Here is a 17,665-nt window from a genome sequence, read left to right as displayed (position 1 = left end):
TTTATTTTCAATTTTGTTCTGACCAATAAGGCAGAATTGGTTGCAAATATGAAGGTGACTGGAAATTTGGGAGCAAGTGATCATGATATGACAGAAGTCATGATTCTAAGAAAGAAAAGGCACAAGGATTACAAAGTAAGACACTGAAATCCAAAAGTCAGTTTTCAACCAGTTCAGAGAATTTGTACACAAGATGCTATGAACAGCAAGAGTGAAGGTTAAAGGGAGCCAGGAAAGAAGGCAGTTCTTAAACGCTGTAATATTAGAGGGTCAACTAGAAGCTATTCCAGTACAGTGGAAAGATGAGAAGAGCTGCAGTTAGGAGACTGACATGGCTACATAAAGAGCTTCTTAGCTACCTCACAATCAAAAAAGAAATGTGTATGCAGTGGAAAGGAAGGTGAGTCATTAAGGAAACGTAACAAGGAGAGGCAGGAAAATGATCAGGAAAGCAAAGGTGAAAAAGTGATCTAATTGACAAAGGATGTTCTAGACGACAAGGAAGAGTTTGTTCTGAAAAAATTATCCATCAGAAAAGGTGGACCAGGGGTCAAGTGGTCAATAGTGAGGGACAGATACTGATGGAAGATGCAAAGAAGGCAGTGCTGCTTGATGTCTCTGGATGAGTACTTTCATCTTAGTCTTCAAAATAAAATAAAACAAAACCCTGGGATCCAATAATTCATAAAAGCTGTATCCCTAAAGAAGGGGAAGAGATGTAGTTTCCAATTATGTATTTATTTATTAGATTTATATTCTCTGCTTCCCAAAAAGGCTCAGAGTGGCTTACAATAAGAGAGAGAGTTTCTAGAAACAAAATAAAATATTAAAATAACAACCCCCTCCCCCATCCTGGGCGGGTGCAGGTGGGGAGAAGCAATCTACCCCACCTTACCCTCTCCAATTCCCACCTCCCTCTTCTGACCAGAGCGAATGACCTCTTCCCACCAGTCCAACTCATCCTTCCTCCCAAACTTGCATTTAATACCTCCATGGGGGGGAGGAGGAAAAACAGCTTCCCTCCCACCCATGTTCCTTCCCATCTCCATCCACTCCCGCTCCCCTGTGTCTTGGGGAAGAGCCGGGGCTATGCCGGGTGCGCTGCAGCGGTGGCACTGGAAGGGAGCTACAGCGAAATTTGGGGGTGGCTGCAACCCGCATGTTGCGAGCCCAGCCCCTGGCGAAAAGATGCCCGGCTCCAGCCCACAGCTGCAGCCTGTCGGCCGTGCCCCATGCATATCCAGTTACAGTATTGGTTTTAGAAATAGTATATCCTTTGTCTATGCAGGAGTTGAGCTCAGTTAACCCCTGGGGTCTCTTCCAGCTCTGATTCTTTGACTATTTATACAATTTGACTGAAGCAAGAGTCATACTTTGTTCACTAAATATTAATTTAGGGTGCAAACAAGTGCTGAAATTATCCGACTCAGATTAGGCAGCTTATTTTGAGCCACCTAAATCTGAATTGGGTTCTGTCACATGCAGCATTCACCAGAGGTAGGTCAAGGGGTAGGGACTGGCAGGTCTAGGCTGCAAAGAGTGTCTGGGCTTTCTGAGCCCCTAGACTATGTTATGCAGGCATTCATTAGGCCACATTAACCCATTTTAGATCAGGATAACCCAGGCAGATCTACAGTTATTTCTTCAAGTGAACAAACTTCAGATCAGGCATGCCATTTTAGGGTGATTTAAGCCTTGTGAGCACACTTAGCCATTTAGATTGCCCCAAGCATGGTTAGGGCAATCTGAATGTAATGCTTCTGCTTAGCCTTAGTCATTAGAAAAGCTGAGAAACACTTTGAGGAAAGGTGAAATGGAAGTTTGAAATCCTCTTATAATTTTCACTTGTGTGCACCTTCTCAAACATACCACAATCTCACATCTAAATCCAGGGGTTTGTGCGTTTGAAACCACCAGCCTTAAAAACGGAAGTTGTTGACTTTCAGGAGTGTTTACCCCTCCCCCCACCAAATTAATGTACTATCAGACAACATAGAACAACAGTACAAAGTGAAGTGGCATAATTACAGTAATGAAGGGAGGGGGCATGAGGTCAGGAGAATAAAGTAGGAGGCTCCAAACCTGGTATTATACCAAACATAGGGCTTACTCCAGTGAATAGTCTAGTTCACTTCAGTAGGGTTACTTGTGGTTATGAGCATTACATTTAATGCAAATACTTGAGGATCATGTCTGTTTGAGTTGCCCTCTAAATAACAAACCTGGGGTGAACTTGATACCAATTTTCTTGATGTATTTTTATTAATACATTTCCACCAACTACCATATTTCATTAACATCAGTTGCACAGGACAGTACAGGGATAGGGCATACAAACATGTCAGTTTTAGAATCAAATGACTTTTGCTCCAAGTTATGGTGATGCTTTGCCAGGCAAGATACTTCAGTTATTAGACTTCCAGAGAGAAAGATTTTGATCTGTATTACTTGACACTTCGACGTCAATTAAATAGCTATTGCAACTGATGAAGATCTTCAGTTTTTAGAAGACATAACTAAGGCTATCGATTCATATTGAAGTAAGGGTCACAAGCTTTGAAAAGTGGCACAATAGGTTTTTGTTTACTGTAAATATTAAGTACATCATGCCTGACTAACTTATTTTTGTGACCAACATATAAAAGTGCATGTTCTTTAAAATCGTCTAAGGGGGGCATTGTCCAGGCCAGTAAACCAATAATTAAAACTGAAGATGTTGGTTTCTAGAGAGTTATGATCCCTATGCTAGTCTTCTGAGCCACTCAGGTAGTGAAAGCAGTAAGGGCCCGATTCCACCCCACTCAAGGACCTGATAACTGTTAATGCAGAAGGTGGGTGGGTGTCCCTTTTCCTTGCTTTATTTTACTTATTTATTGTTGATTCAATGTTAAGGGTAAGATTATGGTGTGTTACTAAAGGAGATGCATTAATAGACTTCGGGTACTTGGGCTTGGGCTATCATTATGTCCTTATTGTGTCCATTATGTGTGCATAAGCAACATGTTGCCCTTTATAGATTCAGGACATGGAGTTTCTTTTAAATGGGGAAATGTCAAAAAAGGCTAGGGCCTATAGACCTTCAATAACACTTAAGCTTCAAAGTACAAAAATCGGGTTAAAAACGAGAATTAATCCCCACTGACACTTATTCATAACTAGGCCAAAATGCCTAAATCCTTTAAAAAAGCAGAAAATCCTACAATTAGGAATAGCCCATCAAATAAGTAAAATAAATATGGAAACTGTATCTGGTATACTGTAATCCTTTTTATTTTATTCTTTGTACCAGTTTGGGCACTGAAAATAGATTAGTTACTTTCACTTGAATAATCTCATTCACTTGCTCTCAAGGCTGTAATACATAGTTTATAAACTTTGTGAACTAGAAGATAGATAGACCAGTTTTATGTTTTTTTCCTGGTATCATGGGAAAAAATGGAATGACTTTAAGTTTTGTGCTGCCCCTCTTAGATAAACTCTCATTTAATTACACATACATTTAGCCTGCAAGATGCTAAGCTGATGCCCCCAGGCTTCCACCCAGCCCTAGCTCCCTGCCATTGCTGGCTGCAACTCTTCCACCCTTCTCTGACTTCCTTTTCCTGCCCCAGGGTCACAACAGGTAGCATGGCATGGGGAGCTGAAGTGAAGCCAGGGCTGTGCGGGCATGCAGAACAGCAGTGGGTGGCAGGGAGTACTGGTGTGTGGGCATGCAGAGGAGTGGGGGAGAAGAGCATCCATGTGGGCATGCAGGGCAGAAAGGGAGGCATCCACACAGGTGGGGCACGCTGTCCCCCCAAGTTGCTTAGAAGTTGGACATCCCTAGTTCAAATATTTGTTTGCATGCGCAGGGTCTTGTCACACTGAATATGTTGAAATAATGCATGTAAAAAGTAAATGGTTGTTACGCAGTGTACTATGAATCCTGTAATATGAAGCAGCTCATATTTTGCTATCGTGTAAAGACCATCAGACTTTATAGCTTGCTTAGTTTCAAGTCAGCCAATTCATCTTTTCATTTTTCTCCTAAAAAGAGAATGTGTTAGAAGTGGTGGATGTTTAAATGTGAGGCATAGTTTAGAGAAAAGAAAACGTGCATCAAACATTCTGGTGGTGATTCTTTTCTGCCTTGTCCCTGGTGTAGTCATTTACATCTGTAGAAAGTGAATGAAAGCACCGCCACCAAATGAGTGGAAGGCAGGTGTGGATAAGCTCTTCCAGGGCAGCAAGGATGTTTTGGATTTATTTGGACTGGTTTAGGTAGACCCCTGTGGACATATCACTTTAAAATGAAATACATTGGTTTATCTTGACTGGCTGGGCAGCAACTAGGCTGAAAAGGACCTGGGGGTTACAGTGGACAATCAGTTAATATGAGCCAGCAGTGTGCCCTTGTTGCCAAGAAGGCTAATGGTATACTGGGCTGCATTGGTACGTGTGTTGACAGTAAGTCAAGGGAAGTGATTATTCCCCTCGATTCATCACTGGTGAGGCCACATCTGGAGTACTGTGTTCAGTTTTGTGCCCCCCCACTACAGAAAGGAGGTGGAGATATTGGAGAGAGTCTAGCAGAGGGCGACAACAATGGTGAGGGGGCTGGGGGACATGACTTATGAAGAGAGGCTGAGGGAACTGGGCTTATTTAGTCTAGAGAAGAAGAGATGGAGAAGGGATTTAATAGCAGCCTTCAAATACCTGAAGGGTAGTTTGAAAGAGGATGGAGCTAGACTGTTCTCGGTGGTGGCAGATGACAGAACAAGGAACAATGGTCTCAAATTGCAGCAAGGGTCATTTAGGTTAGATATTAGGGGAAATGTTCTCACAAGAAGGGTAGTAAAGCACTGGAAGAGGTTACCCAGAGAGGTGGTGGAAGCTTCACCCTTGGAATTTTTTAAGACCTGGCTTGACAAGGCTTTGGCTGGGATGATCTAGTTAGGGCTGGTTCTGCTTTGAGCAAGAAGTTGGTCATTAAATGACCTCCTGAGGTCCCTTCCAACCCTAATTTTCTATGATCTGACCCCCATGAACTTACAGGGGCAAACTGAACTGCAGTCAGTCAACATACTGAGTCAAACTGGTTAAAAATCCCACTTTCAGTTAAATTGAATGCAAACAAGACGTTTTGTGCTTATACCATGCTGAACACAAATGAAGCTAGGATTACTAGGCATTACAGTTCCTGTAAGTTATGAATGGAAAAATATAGCCCACTGGCCAAATCCAACCTGCCAAGGGACTCTATACAGTCTGCAGCGGGTCCCTCAGCCCTGCCTGGCCCAGGCACTGGGGGGCAGCCAGGGCCATGGCATGTGTGGCTGGTCCTGCCACCCCGGGATGCATAGCAGGGCAGCGCAGCAGCTGGTCTCCACTTCCCAGCAACCCCCACAGTGACAACTGCTTCCGGCTCCTGCCGCTACTGTCTCCACCATCACCAGACCTGGCCCCACTGACTGGGCAACTCAGCCCATCCACCCCACACCCACTGTCAGGGGTGCTAGATGGAGTGGGCAGGGTCTCCGTGGAGACTGGCTAGGATCCCTGTGGGCAGGACACGCTCAGCCAGGCAGATAAGATGGGGCCAAGGGCTGGCAGGGAGCAGCATCTGGGAGCAGGACAGGCAGGCAGGGGCCAGGACCAGGTTTGCGAAGCAGTGATGGTGCAGGACTGGGACCACTCCCCAAGGAGTGGATCCTGACTGCCGTGGGCACCAGCCCTGCTCTGTCACCGCCCCAGAATCCACCCTGCCTGCCTGTCCCGCTGCCAGACTCTGCACCCCGGCCGCATCCCATCTGCCGTGGCTCAGTGTCACCAACAAATTTCACAGGGGTCTACAGGGGTCCCAACTAGTTTCCATACAGATTCTGCCTGCCTTCTCTGTAAGGCACCCCTGATAGTGGACGTGGAGTGGATAGACCTGGGTGGGATAGCTCAATTGCTGCTCCCCCTCCTCCCCTCCCCCCCACCACATCAAACCAGGTCAGCATCCCATCCCCATTTCTCCCTCCCCTGGCCCACAGCAGCTCACTAAAATTGATAAATTGGCCTTCCAGCCAAAATAATTGCCCTCCCCTGCTTTAAGTTCATAAAAATAGATATAATTGAGCCATCGTGGCAGTCACAATAATGAATATGTAAAATATGAAATAATATACATCTATTTAAAAGAAACTTACACAATACTAAATCTTGTGGGAAGAGTAAACTTTACTTCATCACACTTGGTATCAAATAAAAGTGTGCATCAAACTCCTTGTACCAGTAGGCAGTATTAAGGTTTGTGCATTCAGCATTTACTGTGGCCATGCTCCAACAAAGTACCTAGAATGTACTTAATTGCATTGAATTAGTCTGTTCATATGCTTAAAGTTAAGTATGTACTTAAACCAGATATGAGATGTTTGCTTTTTAGTTTTTGAGGAACTAACCATACAGGTTTTAACATAGTTCCATACATTAGAATAGTAAATTGGTCCCTTTTCATTATATTTTACATTAGCATTCTTTGAGTTTTTTGACCTTTGTGGTCATATACACAGTTGACATCCTTATTAAAAAGGCTCTTGTTCAAGGTGGTCTTCTGTGCGTGTTCTGTGCCCAGTTTTCAAATCTATTTGATTTTTCCTGTTTTGTGCAGATCCAGTGTCCATCTTGCCAATTTGTCTGGTGTTTTAAGTGCCACTCTCCCTGGCATGAAGGCGTCAACTGTAAAGAATACAAAAAAGGGGACAAGCTGCTGCGTCACTGGGCCAGTGAGATTGAACATGGGCAAAGGAATGCCCAAAAATGTCCCAGATGCAAGGTAGGCAACCCTCTGGTGCCTCATACCAAAGTTTATGAGCTAATTATCCAAACTGAAGATTGTACTTTACAAATCTTTAATAGAATGTATGCTTAATATGGAGGTGCTGGACTGTGGTCCACAGATGAGATGGAATTGACTTCTGCCCCTAATAAAATTTTAAATAAGTTATTATGCACAAAGAATGTGTTTTCTATGATATTGTATGAATTGTTTATGGACTAAAGAATTCAGTGTCTTTTAGTGATAAATGTATTTTAGTAACAAAATATTCTCAGAGTTGGTCTTTGGAAATTTACCACTCAGTTCACTTGCATCTTATAATTAGGCCATACTAAAGCATTTTTAGGATTAATGGTCAGTTTTTCAAATACTTATTTTGCTAAGCCACTTCTTCAGCAGAGGCTGAAGAAAAATGTCCTACTACAGAGAATGCCATGAGCTGCCTTCTTCAATAATGGCCTCCATCCTCAAATGTTCTGATGGGACAAGGGCACAAGCTGTCCTTGAAGATGATCTCTTGCATTCACCTGTTTCTCACAGTGCTCCTTTCCAATTTCTAATATTATTGCAAGCCATGGCTTTTCCTGAAGATATTCTGGCTTTTTATAAACCAGTGGCTATTTTAGCTTCTTGCCTAGGCCTATTTTCTAATCATCAGTGAGCACAGGAAGAGAAAACAAAGGTTGGACATGACTAAATGTGCAGGAAAGAGGGAGGAAACCTGGTGCATATGTGTCTAACATGTAGAGCTTGGTAAGGAACAGATGCCAGAAGGAAATGAAGGATTAAAGGGTAGGTGCACATACAGAGATAGCAGAACTGGGAGGAAATTTGTAGTGCAAGCTCCAGCTGTTTTGTGGTGTCTTGTCAGTGTAAAGCAGCTATAAACCCAGCTGAACTGCCTTTCTGGACTAGCTGCTTTGTGTTATCACGTAGGGTAAAATAGGTAAAGTGTATACAGAGCTACAGAAGTTTAAACGTAACAAATTAATGTTTCATTCTTCAAATGATAAGAACAATCTCACTAGAATGCTTAGCACATATGATTAGAAATGCATGTAATTTTAAAAAAGGCAGCTCTCTCAAACTATATTTATGATGGAGTTAAGATTGAAAGTAAATTTCTTTTAAACAAAATACAATACAGTAGGGACATATTTCTAACTTTTCCAAACTCAGGAAAATCAAAGTTAATCTTGAGACGAAATCCAGATGTAAGTTTATAGGAATGCATGCTTAGGGCACCCAAATGATCTTAACTCCATCATATTAGGGGTATTGCACAATAATGACATGATTTAAGATCAAGGCATTTCAGTGGTTTTCCTTCTACACTAGATGAAATTGATTGCCAACTACAGATGGATTTTGACTAAAGACAGACAATTCCTCTTCCCACCCTTTACCTACAGAGTTAAGGTTGTTAAAGTGCCCTATCCATGCATCTGCATCTCTTAGCCCTATGAATTATTTAAATGCAAGTCAAACTTCGATTTTCCTGAGTTTGGGATAATTTATTCGAAATTACTGATATATTTACTTTCAGCCATACTTCAATTAACTAAATATCCAAAACCTGAGTGAAAAACTGACTTGGCTAAGTGTTCCAGTTCAGCCTCACTTGCCGTTTAAGCTATGAAAAAGTCATTTTTTTCCTTAGTTTCTCTCTGACATTAATATCACCATTCCTTGATGTAATATTATGCAGTCATTATCAACTCATAAATCTTCCAGTTAAACAAAACCAACTTTTGGCAAATCTTCAGCTTTAGTGCTACAAACGTTTGCGCTACTTAAATAAGAGAATATTTATCAATTTACAGACTGTCTTACGCTGTGCATGGGAATGATGAAAATACCCATGATGTCACAGTATTTAGTAAGGTTTTTGTTTGGAGAAGGGGCAGTATGTTCCACTTTTCAGAGCTTTTTTCATGACAGTTTGATTTAGTGATCATTTCAATACTCCCACACGTTAGATAAAAAGGGAGTGTATATGAATTTGTTGTTTTCTTCTCAGCTGATGCTGTCACAAGCTATCCTTACTTGTTCTAGTTTAAAACCCTTTTTAGGAAGTAAAATGTTTCAAAACATGTTTGCATAATGTGGCTGCGGGGGTGGTTATTTTGTTTTTCGAGAGTTTTTCTATACTTATCTATATAGCTATGTAGTTCTACAGGTGTATATAGTTCCACTTATTACGATACGTAAGCATGGTCATATAAAAAGCCAGAAGTCAAAACATACTTGTTTAAATCAATATTAGGCATCGAAAGATGTGAGCTGATTTTTATGGAAGTACTAGGGGCACAGTTGTTTTTTCCTGTTTGCTTTGAATGAAGATGCTGACTATTCTTTCCTTTTTTGGTAGATCACTTCTTTAGGAGTCTAAAGATGGGCTCCTGTTTTGGAAAAATTGACCAAAGACTTGTTTAGAAGCTAAAAGCTACCTTGCATTCCTCCTTTCACTGAACTTGATAGGAAGGACTCTGAAACATGGGATAGAATTAATAAACTGCTCCCTCAGTGATCTGTACAGTAATCTTTGGTAATCTGTGGCATAGTACCATTTTAATGTGGGAAAGGCTGACCTTTATTGTCTACAGACTTACAAAGAATGAATGTGACAGGTCCTCAAAGTGTTTTTTTTATTATTTGAAGGTGAATGCTGGTGACTTTCATGTGACACAGGCTTAGTTTGTTTTCATTATGATATGGCTTCAACTGCATTAGAAAAGCTGCATTTGAGAGGAAATTCAGATTATTAATATCAGCTGTCAGTTCTAGTACATTTATCTTCAAGAGGGAAGGAGAATCCCATATGCTTACAGAATCTGTGAACTGTGTATCAAAACATTTGTTTAAACAAGTGATCCTTAACCAGAGTTCTGTGAGATCCCTTTCAGGGTGCTGCACAATACTAATAATATTGGCTATGTAGCTATCTATACATGATTCACAAGATAAACCCAGAGATTTCAAATGAGAATCCATAGTGTCAAAAATATTTTAATCTGTTATAGTCTTTCTGAGTTCTTTGTAATAGAAGAATTATTTCTTCCATATTTAAGAAATGAGTGCTATGAAGGGTACCTTGAGTCCAATGAGGTTGAGAATTGCCAATTTTTAAACAATATCTTGTCTCTGTAGCTGGTACAGCATTCTGTGGTGTTGCTGCCCTCCCCCATAATATTATAGCACAGTTATTAATAAAAATACCTAGTTCTTACATAGCACTTATCACCTGTCATTATTGTATTTTGATGCATGCTGAAATTCTTCTAAAAACTTTATTACCTATTCTGCTTGGTAATTGCATTTGCAATGTGGTGAGGTCAAAATTAGCCAATGAACTGAGATACCACCAAAACCCACAAAGTTGAAGTATTGAAAGAGCGCTACTGTTCAATCTTGTTTGCTTTAAAAAATACTATCTTAAATTGAGTCTAGCAGGCAAACTGGTTTCAACAAGGGGGATATATTGTGGAATTATCTGTAGCCCCTAGAGTGCATGGTTGCAGATGATATTCTGCCTCTTCATATAAGCAGCTAGCTATTGGGTATCAGTCTATTAGCTGTGGTACAGTTTGTGTAAAATGTCAGTCCATATCAATGTCAGTAAAGTGTTACCTGAACTGTGGCTCTTTCTGATTGTCCCATTACACTAATGCTCTTTCTGGGGAAATGAAGGGATGCCTCTACATGCACATTTCCTGGTTTCCAGTATTTTTGAAAGAGGAGGTTTGAAGCCTCAGCTTCTGGAAAGGTACAACTTCAATTCTACATTGTGTTTTTTGTAAGTGACTGCTACGCACTAGTTCATCTCAAGGAAGCAATTTATATATAGGGGTGGCTGAGGCCTACAAGACATATTTAACATAAACCAGCAAAAGCATTACATGGTGTCAAAACACAACTGCGGTATTTGCCTTTAACACTTATAAAGTAAAGAATAAGAATCCTTTGGAATGTATATTTTATATGAAATCCAATCTTCTATTTTTAACTCTTCCTGTTCTAGTCTTGTATGCATTATTTTGGTACCTATTACAGTTTGGCCTGTTCTAAAATAGAGCTGTGTTTTTGGTATATAAAAAAAATCCTGTTTTTGCTGTTGGGCAGATGCATCTAGAGCAGTGTAAACAACCTGCTATGTAAAAGTCCTGTGAAAAAGGAACATAATCAAAATGGCTGTTTTGAATGTCTTGAAAGACTGTGATTTAACTCTTTTATAAAATCTGCCTTCTTCCATAAGCACAGTTATGAAATAAAATGAGAGAGTACTCTGTGAGGGAAACGTGAACTTGTTGGAGATTTGGGGAATTTTTAAATAGCAGTGTTGGCTACAAATGTCCAACTCGGGATCCTTAAAATTCTAGTTTATTAGGGAGATTGAAACACTGTAATCATAAACCTTGGGGCTGGTCCCCACACACACACACATGTACACACATACACACACACAGTAGCAGGCTACAGAGTCGGGTATACCTATCCTACAAGTGCTGGAGTCTGTCGTTGAGGCTTCTTTCAGTGTGGTGTTATCTTCCAGAAGGGGGTCGCCAGCTGGTCCTTCTGGCTGGACAGGTCTGGTCGAGTTGGAGATCAAGAGGGCGCCGCTGAGGGTCACTTTTCACTGCCTTTTATCTGTCCCTGGCAGACTTTGGTGACTCCCCAGTTTTCAGGTTTGCCCAATCCAGGGGTCATTGACCCTCGTGGGACTTCCCCCCCTCGGTGGCTACTGGACGGTATTTGTCAGCCCCAAAGGTCATCCGCGTGTACATGCAGGTTTGGGAGTCCGTTGATGAATTTTTGAATAGGGCTCTGGGAGCGGTTGATCTGGAGATACTCAGCCCAAAAGTTGGTCCCCGGCGTTGATTAACTCAGGCCAGGGCTTCTAGCCCTTGATCAGTGATGTTTAGAGATTTCCTGGTTGTTACATTGTCTTCTATTGAGTTCTTCCGTTGGCTGATCTGCAGCTTCCAGGTGTTAATTGGTGCCTGCTGCTACAGTGTTACGCATTCAGTCACTGATTCACTTGCTCTTTCAGGGGCCAGCCTGATACAGGGAAGGGCAGTTTGATTCCTGCCCTTGTTAACATTGTTACAATGTATAACTTACTTATGAAACTAAACACATTTAGTTGAAAGGTGAGGAGTATAAAATATAAGCTACAAATGCCATGGCACACAAATAGATAAAAATACCAAACTACAAGGGGAGATACAAAATGCACACACACAAATTTTAAAACACAATTCCTTATCTTAAAGTAAAAGAGAGAGGAAGGAAGAAAAGGTAGAAAAAGAGAAACATATCCAAAGAGGGGAGAGCAAATGCAGGCAAGAGGAAAAGGGGGCTTTCTGCTACAGCAGAAGGTGGCTCTGTGAACAAGAGAGCAACTGCAGATCGAGATGTGCCTGCACTCTTTGTAAATCACATACTCGGATTAATATGGACTTTTGTTAAATAATTCAGTGAACAGATAATGAAATTGCATTTAGTTCTTCTTTTAAAGACTTACCTAGGCTCCTTATTAACCCTCTGTGAAAGACAGTCTGTGAAAGTCTATGGAAGGATTCAGAGATTAAGAAAGTTCAGGGTTGGGGGCAGACGGGCAACTGCCTATTCTTGGTCCAGTGTGCAGGGTGGGGTGTTGGAAATGTTTGTTTACAAGGTTTTTAATACCTTTGTTTATAGAGGACTTTCACTGGATAGAAAGGTATTTAGAGAAGTACCAGCAATGGATAAGAAGCTTAACTTTATCAGCTAACTGATAACACATTAAGCAACATATGGCATAATAAATAACAAATAGTAATTGTCAGAACTTAGTAGTTAAGTGCCTCGGCACAGTGGAATTTTCTAGCACAATGAAGCTTTTCGGCACGATGAAATTTCCGCTATGGTGAAGAACCCTGATGCAGAAAAGCTCCCGCCATCCCTATGTAAATACGCACACCATTATTGGCCGGTTCTAAATTATTTCTACGTGGCGTCTAGCAATTGGTTCACTAGCCATATAAAAGTTAGAGCAGTTTCCGCCCAAGTTGGAGAACTCCGCGTCCATCTCAGAGTGAACGTGGCGGACTGATCACCCACCAACGACTCCCCGTCATCGACTTTCCTGACGTACCCCATATCCTGCATGCTCATTGAATTGTTGTACTCCGTGTTCTGCATGCTCGTTGAATTGTCACGGACATTTCACCTCGGTTTAAAGAGCTCTCGTCTGGTTGTAACTGAAGCTAACTTTCTGCCTATGCTGTATTCAGCGACGGTGTAAGTAAAGCAGTCTCTTTGTTTAACTGATACACTTCCGTGCCTAATTCTGCTCCATCGGTCAAAAGTACCCGCCTGCCGTTTCAGGGCTACTGGCCACAGCCTGGCCTACCACTCGTCCGCCACAGTAATAAGTGCATACAACATAAAATAGTGTTCAGAGTGATTTAGTTAGTGTAAAGAAATATGGAGCAGCCTCTGTTTAAAGGTACAGGCAATCCTCGACTTACAGTGTTTTGAGTTATAACGTTTTGCACTTACAACATTTTTAAATTGACACCCTGTTTCAACTTTACAATGCCAGTTTTAACTTACAATGCTTGATCCGATGCAATGCCATGACAGTGAACAAGTTCACTGCGTTGCTCATCTCCCTGGAGAACATCTGTTCAAACATCCTTGGACACTTTCTTTAAGAAAGCAGACAGGACTCCAGAAAAACCTGCAGCCAAGACTCCTGAGAAGACTCCAGCCAAGAACCCTTCCAAAAGTCCAGCAAAGTCACCTCAAAGAAGTCCTTCCAAATCAATATGATTGTTATTTACAATATAAATACATTAGTGTAGCCATATAACTCATCTATAATTAATCGAGTACAAAATTCTGGGGTATTTTTGGTGAAAATAGGGTATTGGGCCTTGGTTCAGGAACCAATCCCCTATTTATAACATTTTCTTATGAGAAAATTGGTTCCGAGTTGCAACATTTTGACTTAAGACACGGTTTTCAGGAACAAATTGTGTCATAGGTCTGAGAACTGCCTGTACATGTACAGTATAGTTATTAAAGCTGCAAGTGAGGAAACTTTCTGGGGTATACTTCTGTGGTACAGGCTGTTGATCTAAAATGGACATAATACTTTTTATAAAAGCACTGACTACTCATGATTAAAATGCTATGCAAGTATGCTGCTGGGGTTGGTAGTGTGCCCTTGGGCCGGAGTGAGAACTGCATGCTTATCACCAAGGTAAGACCAGTAATGCTAGTGGATTCCTCAGAGAAGGAAGTTATCTTGGAGTTCGTTTGTTCTCATGTCTGCATCCTGCTGCTCAAAAATGTGGAGTTGTCAAGCAACTGTAATATACATTGAACCAGCTAACTCATAAATTCCTGGCTTTGTACATTCTGTCTGGTGCCTGTTGCTTGTCACAGTCCTGCTGTGCTTCCTTTTGGGGGAAAAATATTCAAATGACACTTGATCCATTAATCTTCATTTTCTCCATTAGATACAGACTGTGTGTCTGTTAGAGGATTATGAAGGAGAGTGGGGCGGGGAGAGTGAAATGTTTGTATGAACCAGAGTTGGAGTCTATCAGATGGAAAGTCACTTGTGAGTTTCTAAGTAACCTGATTTGATTATACAGACTTCACCTGGCACTTTGCTACCACATAATATGGAGCCCAAGTAGCAATGTTAAAGTTGTGCAGCCAATAGTCTTACACCAATATCAATATAATCAAAACTTTGAAGAAATTAGCTTTCAACAATGGTGGTGGAAGAACAGATAAGGGATTACTGTGAGAAGCTAGGTGCTTTCAAGTTATATCATATTTGTCTTCAATGAGTAATGTCTGGAAACTAGGGACAGGTGTACTAGATGTTTATCTACAACAAAGAAGATGCATTTCACAGTTGAAGTACTACAAAAGATTCATTCTTCCACCAAGGTCCCCCTTAATTATTTAATAGTTGGATAGCTATTTAATAGTTACCCAGCTACAAAACCAAAGATATTTCATGTTTGATCTAGCTGAATGACATGAAAGTTCTTTGATTTAACTGAATTTATTCAGTCCTGATAGACCTCCAAAGCAAGGTCATGGTTCCTGATAAAAGGGTACTTTGGATAGGTAAGGTTGAAATATGCATGCTTTGCAAAGTGACTTAATCCCCTAAAAGGAACATAAATAATTCGCAGTAAATACATTTCCTCTGAGAATTGTCTATTTGAGGATGCACACACTTCAGAACTTTACCAGGTACAACTAGTAGAGCAGAGCTTTCCAAACTTTTCATGTTGGTGACACACTTTTTAGACATGCATCATTTCGCGACACAGTAATTCAGTTCCGGGGGAGGGGCCAAGGGAAGCAGACGTGAGTAAGGGAGCTCCGCGGTGCCCTTCCGCAAAATTTTCTGCATTTCGCGCGACACACCTACACACTGCCGCCGACACTAATGTGTCGCGGCACACAGTTTGGAAAGCTCTGTAGTAGAGGATTTGCTCTTGGGAGCACAGTTGATGGTGTTCACTACCAGCTGAATTTCTGATTATGAAGACTGTTGTACTCAATAGGACAGGAGAATGAGAGAGAACTAGGCTAAGCTAGGTTGTTGTGAGTCCATTTAGGTATAATTTCAGTGGTTTGGTTTAATATTGAAGAAAACTATTAAAAGCTTTATTCTCATTGCTCCCTTGGGCTTGTATCTTGAGATTTTTTGGAAGTCTTAGAGCTGAAGCCTTATCTGACTCTGAACTTACGTGACTGAGGAACTATATTGCAAAACTTAATATTTTTTATTTTTGGAATTTGGGGGCAGATTTTAAAGTTTGCCAACTGAACACACAAACACACTGGCAATGTAGTGGGAACATGGTTGCATGAGAGACATGAGTTTAACTAAGGGGTCTGCAAGCTGGTGCGTTTTAAAATTAATAATTTGTTTTATATTTAAGGTGCAGGTGTTTGGAAGTGGTTGTGAAGAAGGTGGTTCTAATAATGATTTTGAATACATTCTTCTGGATGATGTAGCAACACCACTGACAGTGATTTGAGCTGCTGCTGTTTCGGAAATGACGCTCTGACCATGGGGAAAAAATTGTTGAAAGAATGGAGGAGGAAAAATTAAAAGTTGTCAAGGAGAGTGGTGGGGCTGGCGGGGTAGGGAAGTGCAGAAAGTGATGCTGATGCTCAGTTTAAAGGAAATGGGTTATTGTGGTTTTCACTGTTTAGTAAGCAAAAGTTTATAAAGTAGGCTAGATTTTTAATGTCTAGCTGCTGCATCTTGAGTAGACATGGAAAAGCTTGCTTTAAATACATAAAACCTAAGTTAGCTCAGATACTGCAATCAGTGCAGTAACCATAGCACACATCTTAGCAGAGACGGGTTTTTCAGACTGCTGAGTTCCATGATGATGTGACTGTGCTGCCAGTGGTACCTGAGCTATCATGTATATCCACTATGCAAACTGTAGTGACTGACTGCATTGTACACAGTTTCTATATCAAGCTGCTTCTAAGAAGAGAGCCAAGCTGGGGAAAGGATACAAAATACAATTTAAAATCCAGGCAACAGCAAGTGTTTTGTTGATGACAGAAGTTTGTTCTGTGGGGTTGGTTGTTCTGCTTTTAGTGAAATATTTTCAGGATGGAAGGCACCAACAAGGCAAAGCTGCTGAAGCAATGGGATTTTACATGTAATGGGTGGCGGCTGGACGTTCTTGGAAAGCAGCTCTAGGCATAAGGGATAGCCTGCAAGAAGAGACAGACATTTCTGAAGGAAGAGGAGGATAGAATGTACAAAACAGTGTGATCAGCATTCAGCTGCTCACAATTTCTCACACAGAAGTTCAGTTAATTTACTTGCTAAAATTAAATATTTACAAGTATTCTTGCCAGATTTCAGCTCTAGGTTTTTCAGGGCTTCAGACAACAAACTCAATGTGTAGCTTCCTTGTGGAGTTTCTGTAGCCTTCATAGTATTTAGGGATGGGGACATGGAAAAAAGCTGGGGATGTTTAGCCATTGTGGCCGGGATCAGGGTGCTTGTCACTATTGTCCAAGAAGGCTTGCATCTGTCACCTCCACTTTCAAGGTAGAAAATTTCATGAGAGGTCAACAGTCAGAGGAAGGTGCTAACAACAAGAACTCCAAAACCACAGTCCTGTGCACTTGTACTCAGGATGTGTTTTCATAGAGATGGTCAGAAAAGCTAATCGGTATTTAATTTCAAAGTAGGTTACTGAAACCCAGGGTGAACACTCACTCAGAACTCATTCGGAATCAAAGTGGCCTTAATTCAACCTTGTCTGCCTATGTCCTTAGACCAACACAGCTACAACCAACAGCCCTTAATTCAGTATAGCTTAATTGAATAGGGCTGTTTGTCTGGGTTCAACTCTGCTTTCCATTTTCCTGAAATACTTTTTTTTAAGTTTAAAAATCGCACTTCTTAAAGTAATACTTAAGATAACTGTAACTACATCTGGAGGTGGAAAGAAGATTTCCAGGTTCCTCACAGTAAGTGCAAAGCAATAAATGTAGTTTGAATGTAAATCTTCTCTAGTTATCACTGATGTTTATGAGACTTGTGATTGTTTAGATATTTCTGAAAAGGAAGCCATAGTTATATAGACAATTTTCCCCTTTTGTGATATACAGAGGAAAGTTACTTTTAAAACTACAGGAAACCCTCGCTATTCGCGGGTTCAGCATTCACAGTTTCAAATATTCGCAAATGCTAAACCCACTTCTTAAATGCACTTAAAGGAACTTCTCGGGAGCTCCACGCTTGCTGCCGCTGGGCTCCTACTGCTGCCGCCAAGCTCCTACCACTGCCGTTGTGCTCCCGCTGCTGCC

The 17,665-nt window shown here is 41.1% G+C and overlaps 1 protein-coding gene across 1 annotated transcript in view; it reads left to right on the top strand.

Annotated features, from left to right (window-relative positions):
* LOC102383271 (probable E3 ubiquitin-protein ligase RNF217) overlaps positions 1-17,665 on the top strand; it is a 59,255-nt gene that overhangs the window by 18,069 nt on the left and 23,521 nt on the right. The window contains exon 3 of the mRNA XM_025195526.1: positions 6,635-6,799. Coding sequence (XP_025051311.1) covers positions 6,635-6,799 — 165 coding nt within the window. The remainder of the gene's footprint in view (positions 1-6,634; positions 6,800-17,665) is intronic.

Source organism: Alligator sinensis, unplaced genomic scaffold (assembly GCF_000455745.1).
Source record: "Alligator sinensis unplaced genomic scaffold, ASM45574v1 scaffold1672_1, whole genome shotgun sequence".
In the NCBI taxonomy this organism is placed as follows: domain Eukaryota; kingdom Metazoa; phylum Chordata; order Crocodylia; family Alligatoridae; genus Alligator; species Alligator sinensis.
Note: the sequence above shows the minus strand (reverse complement) of the source record. Positions and strands in the feature narration are given on the sequence as shown.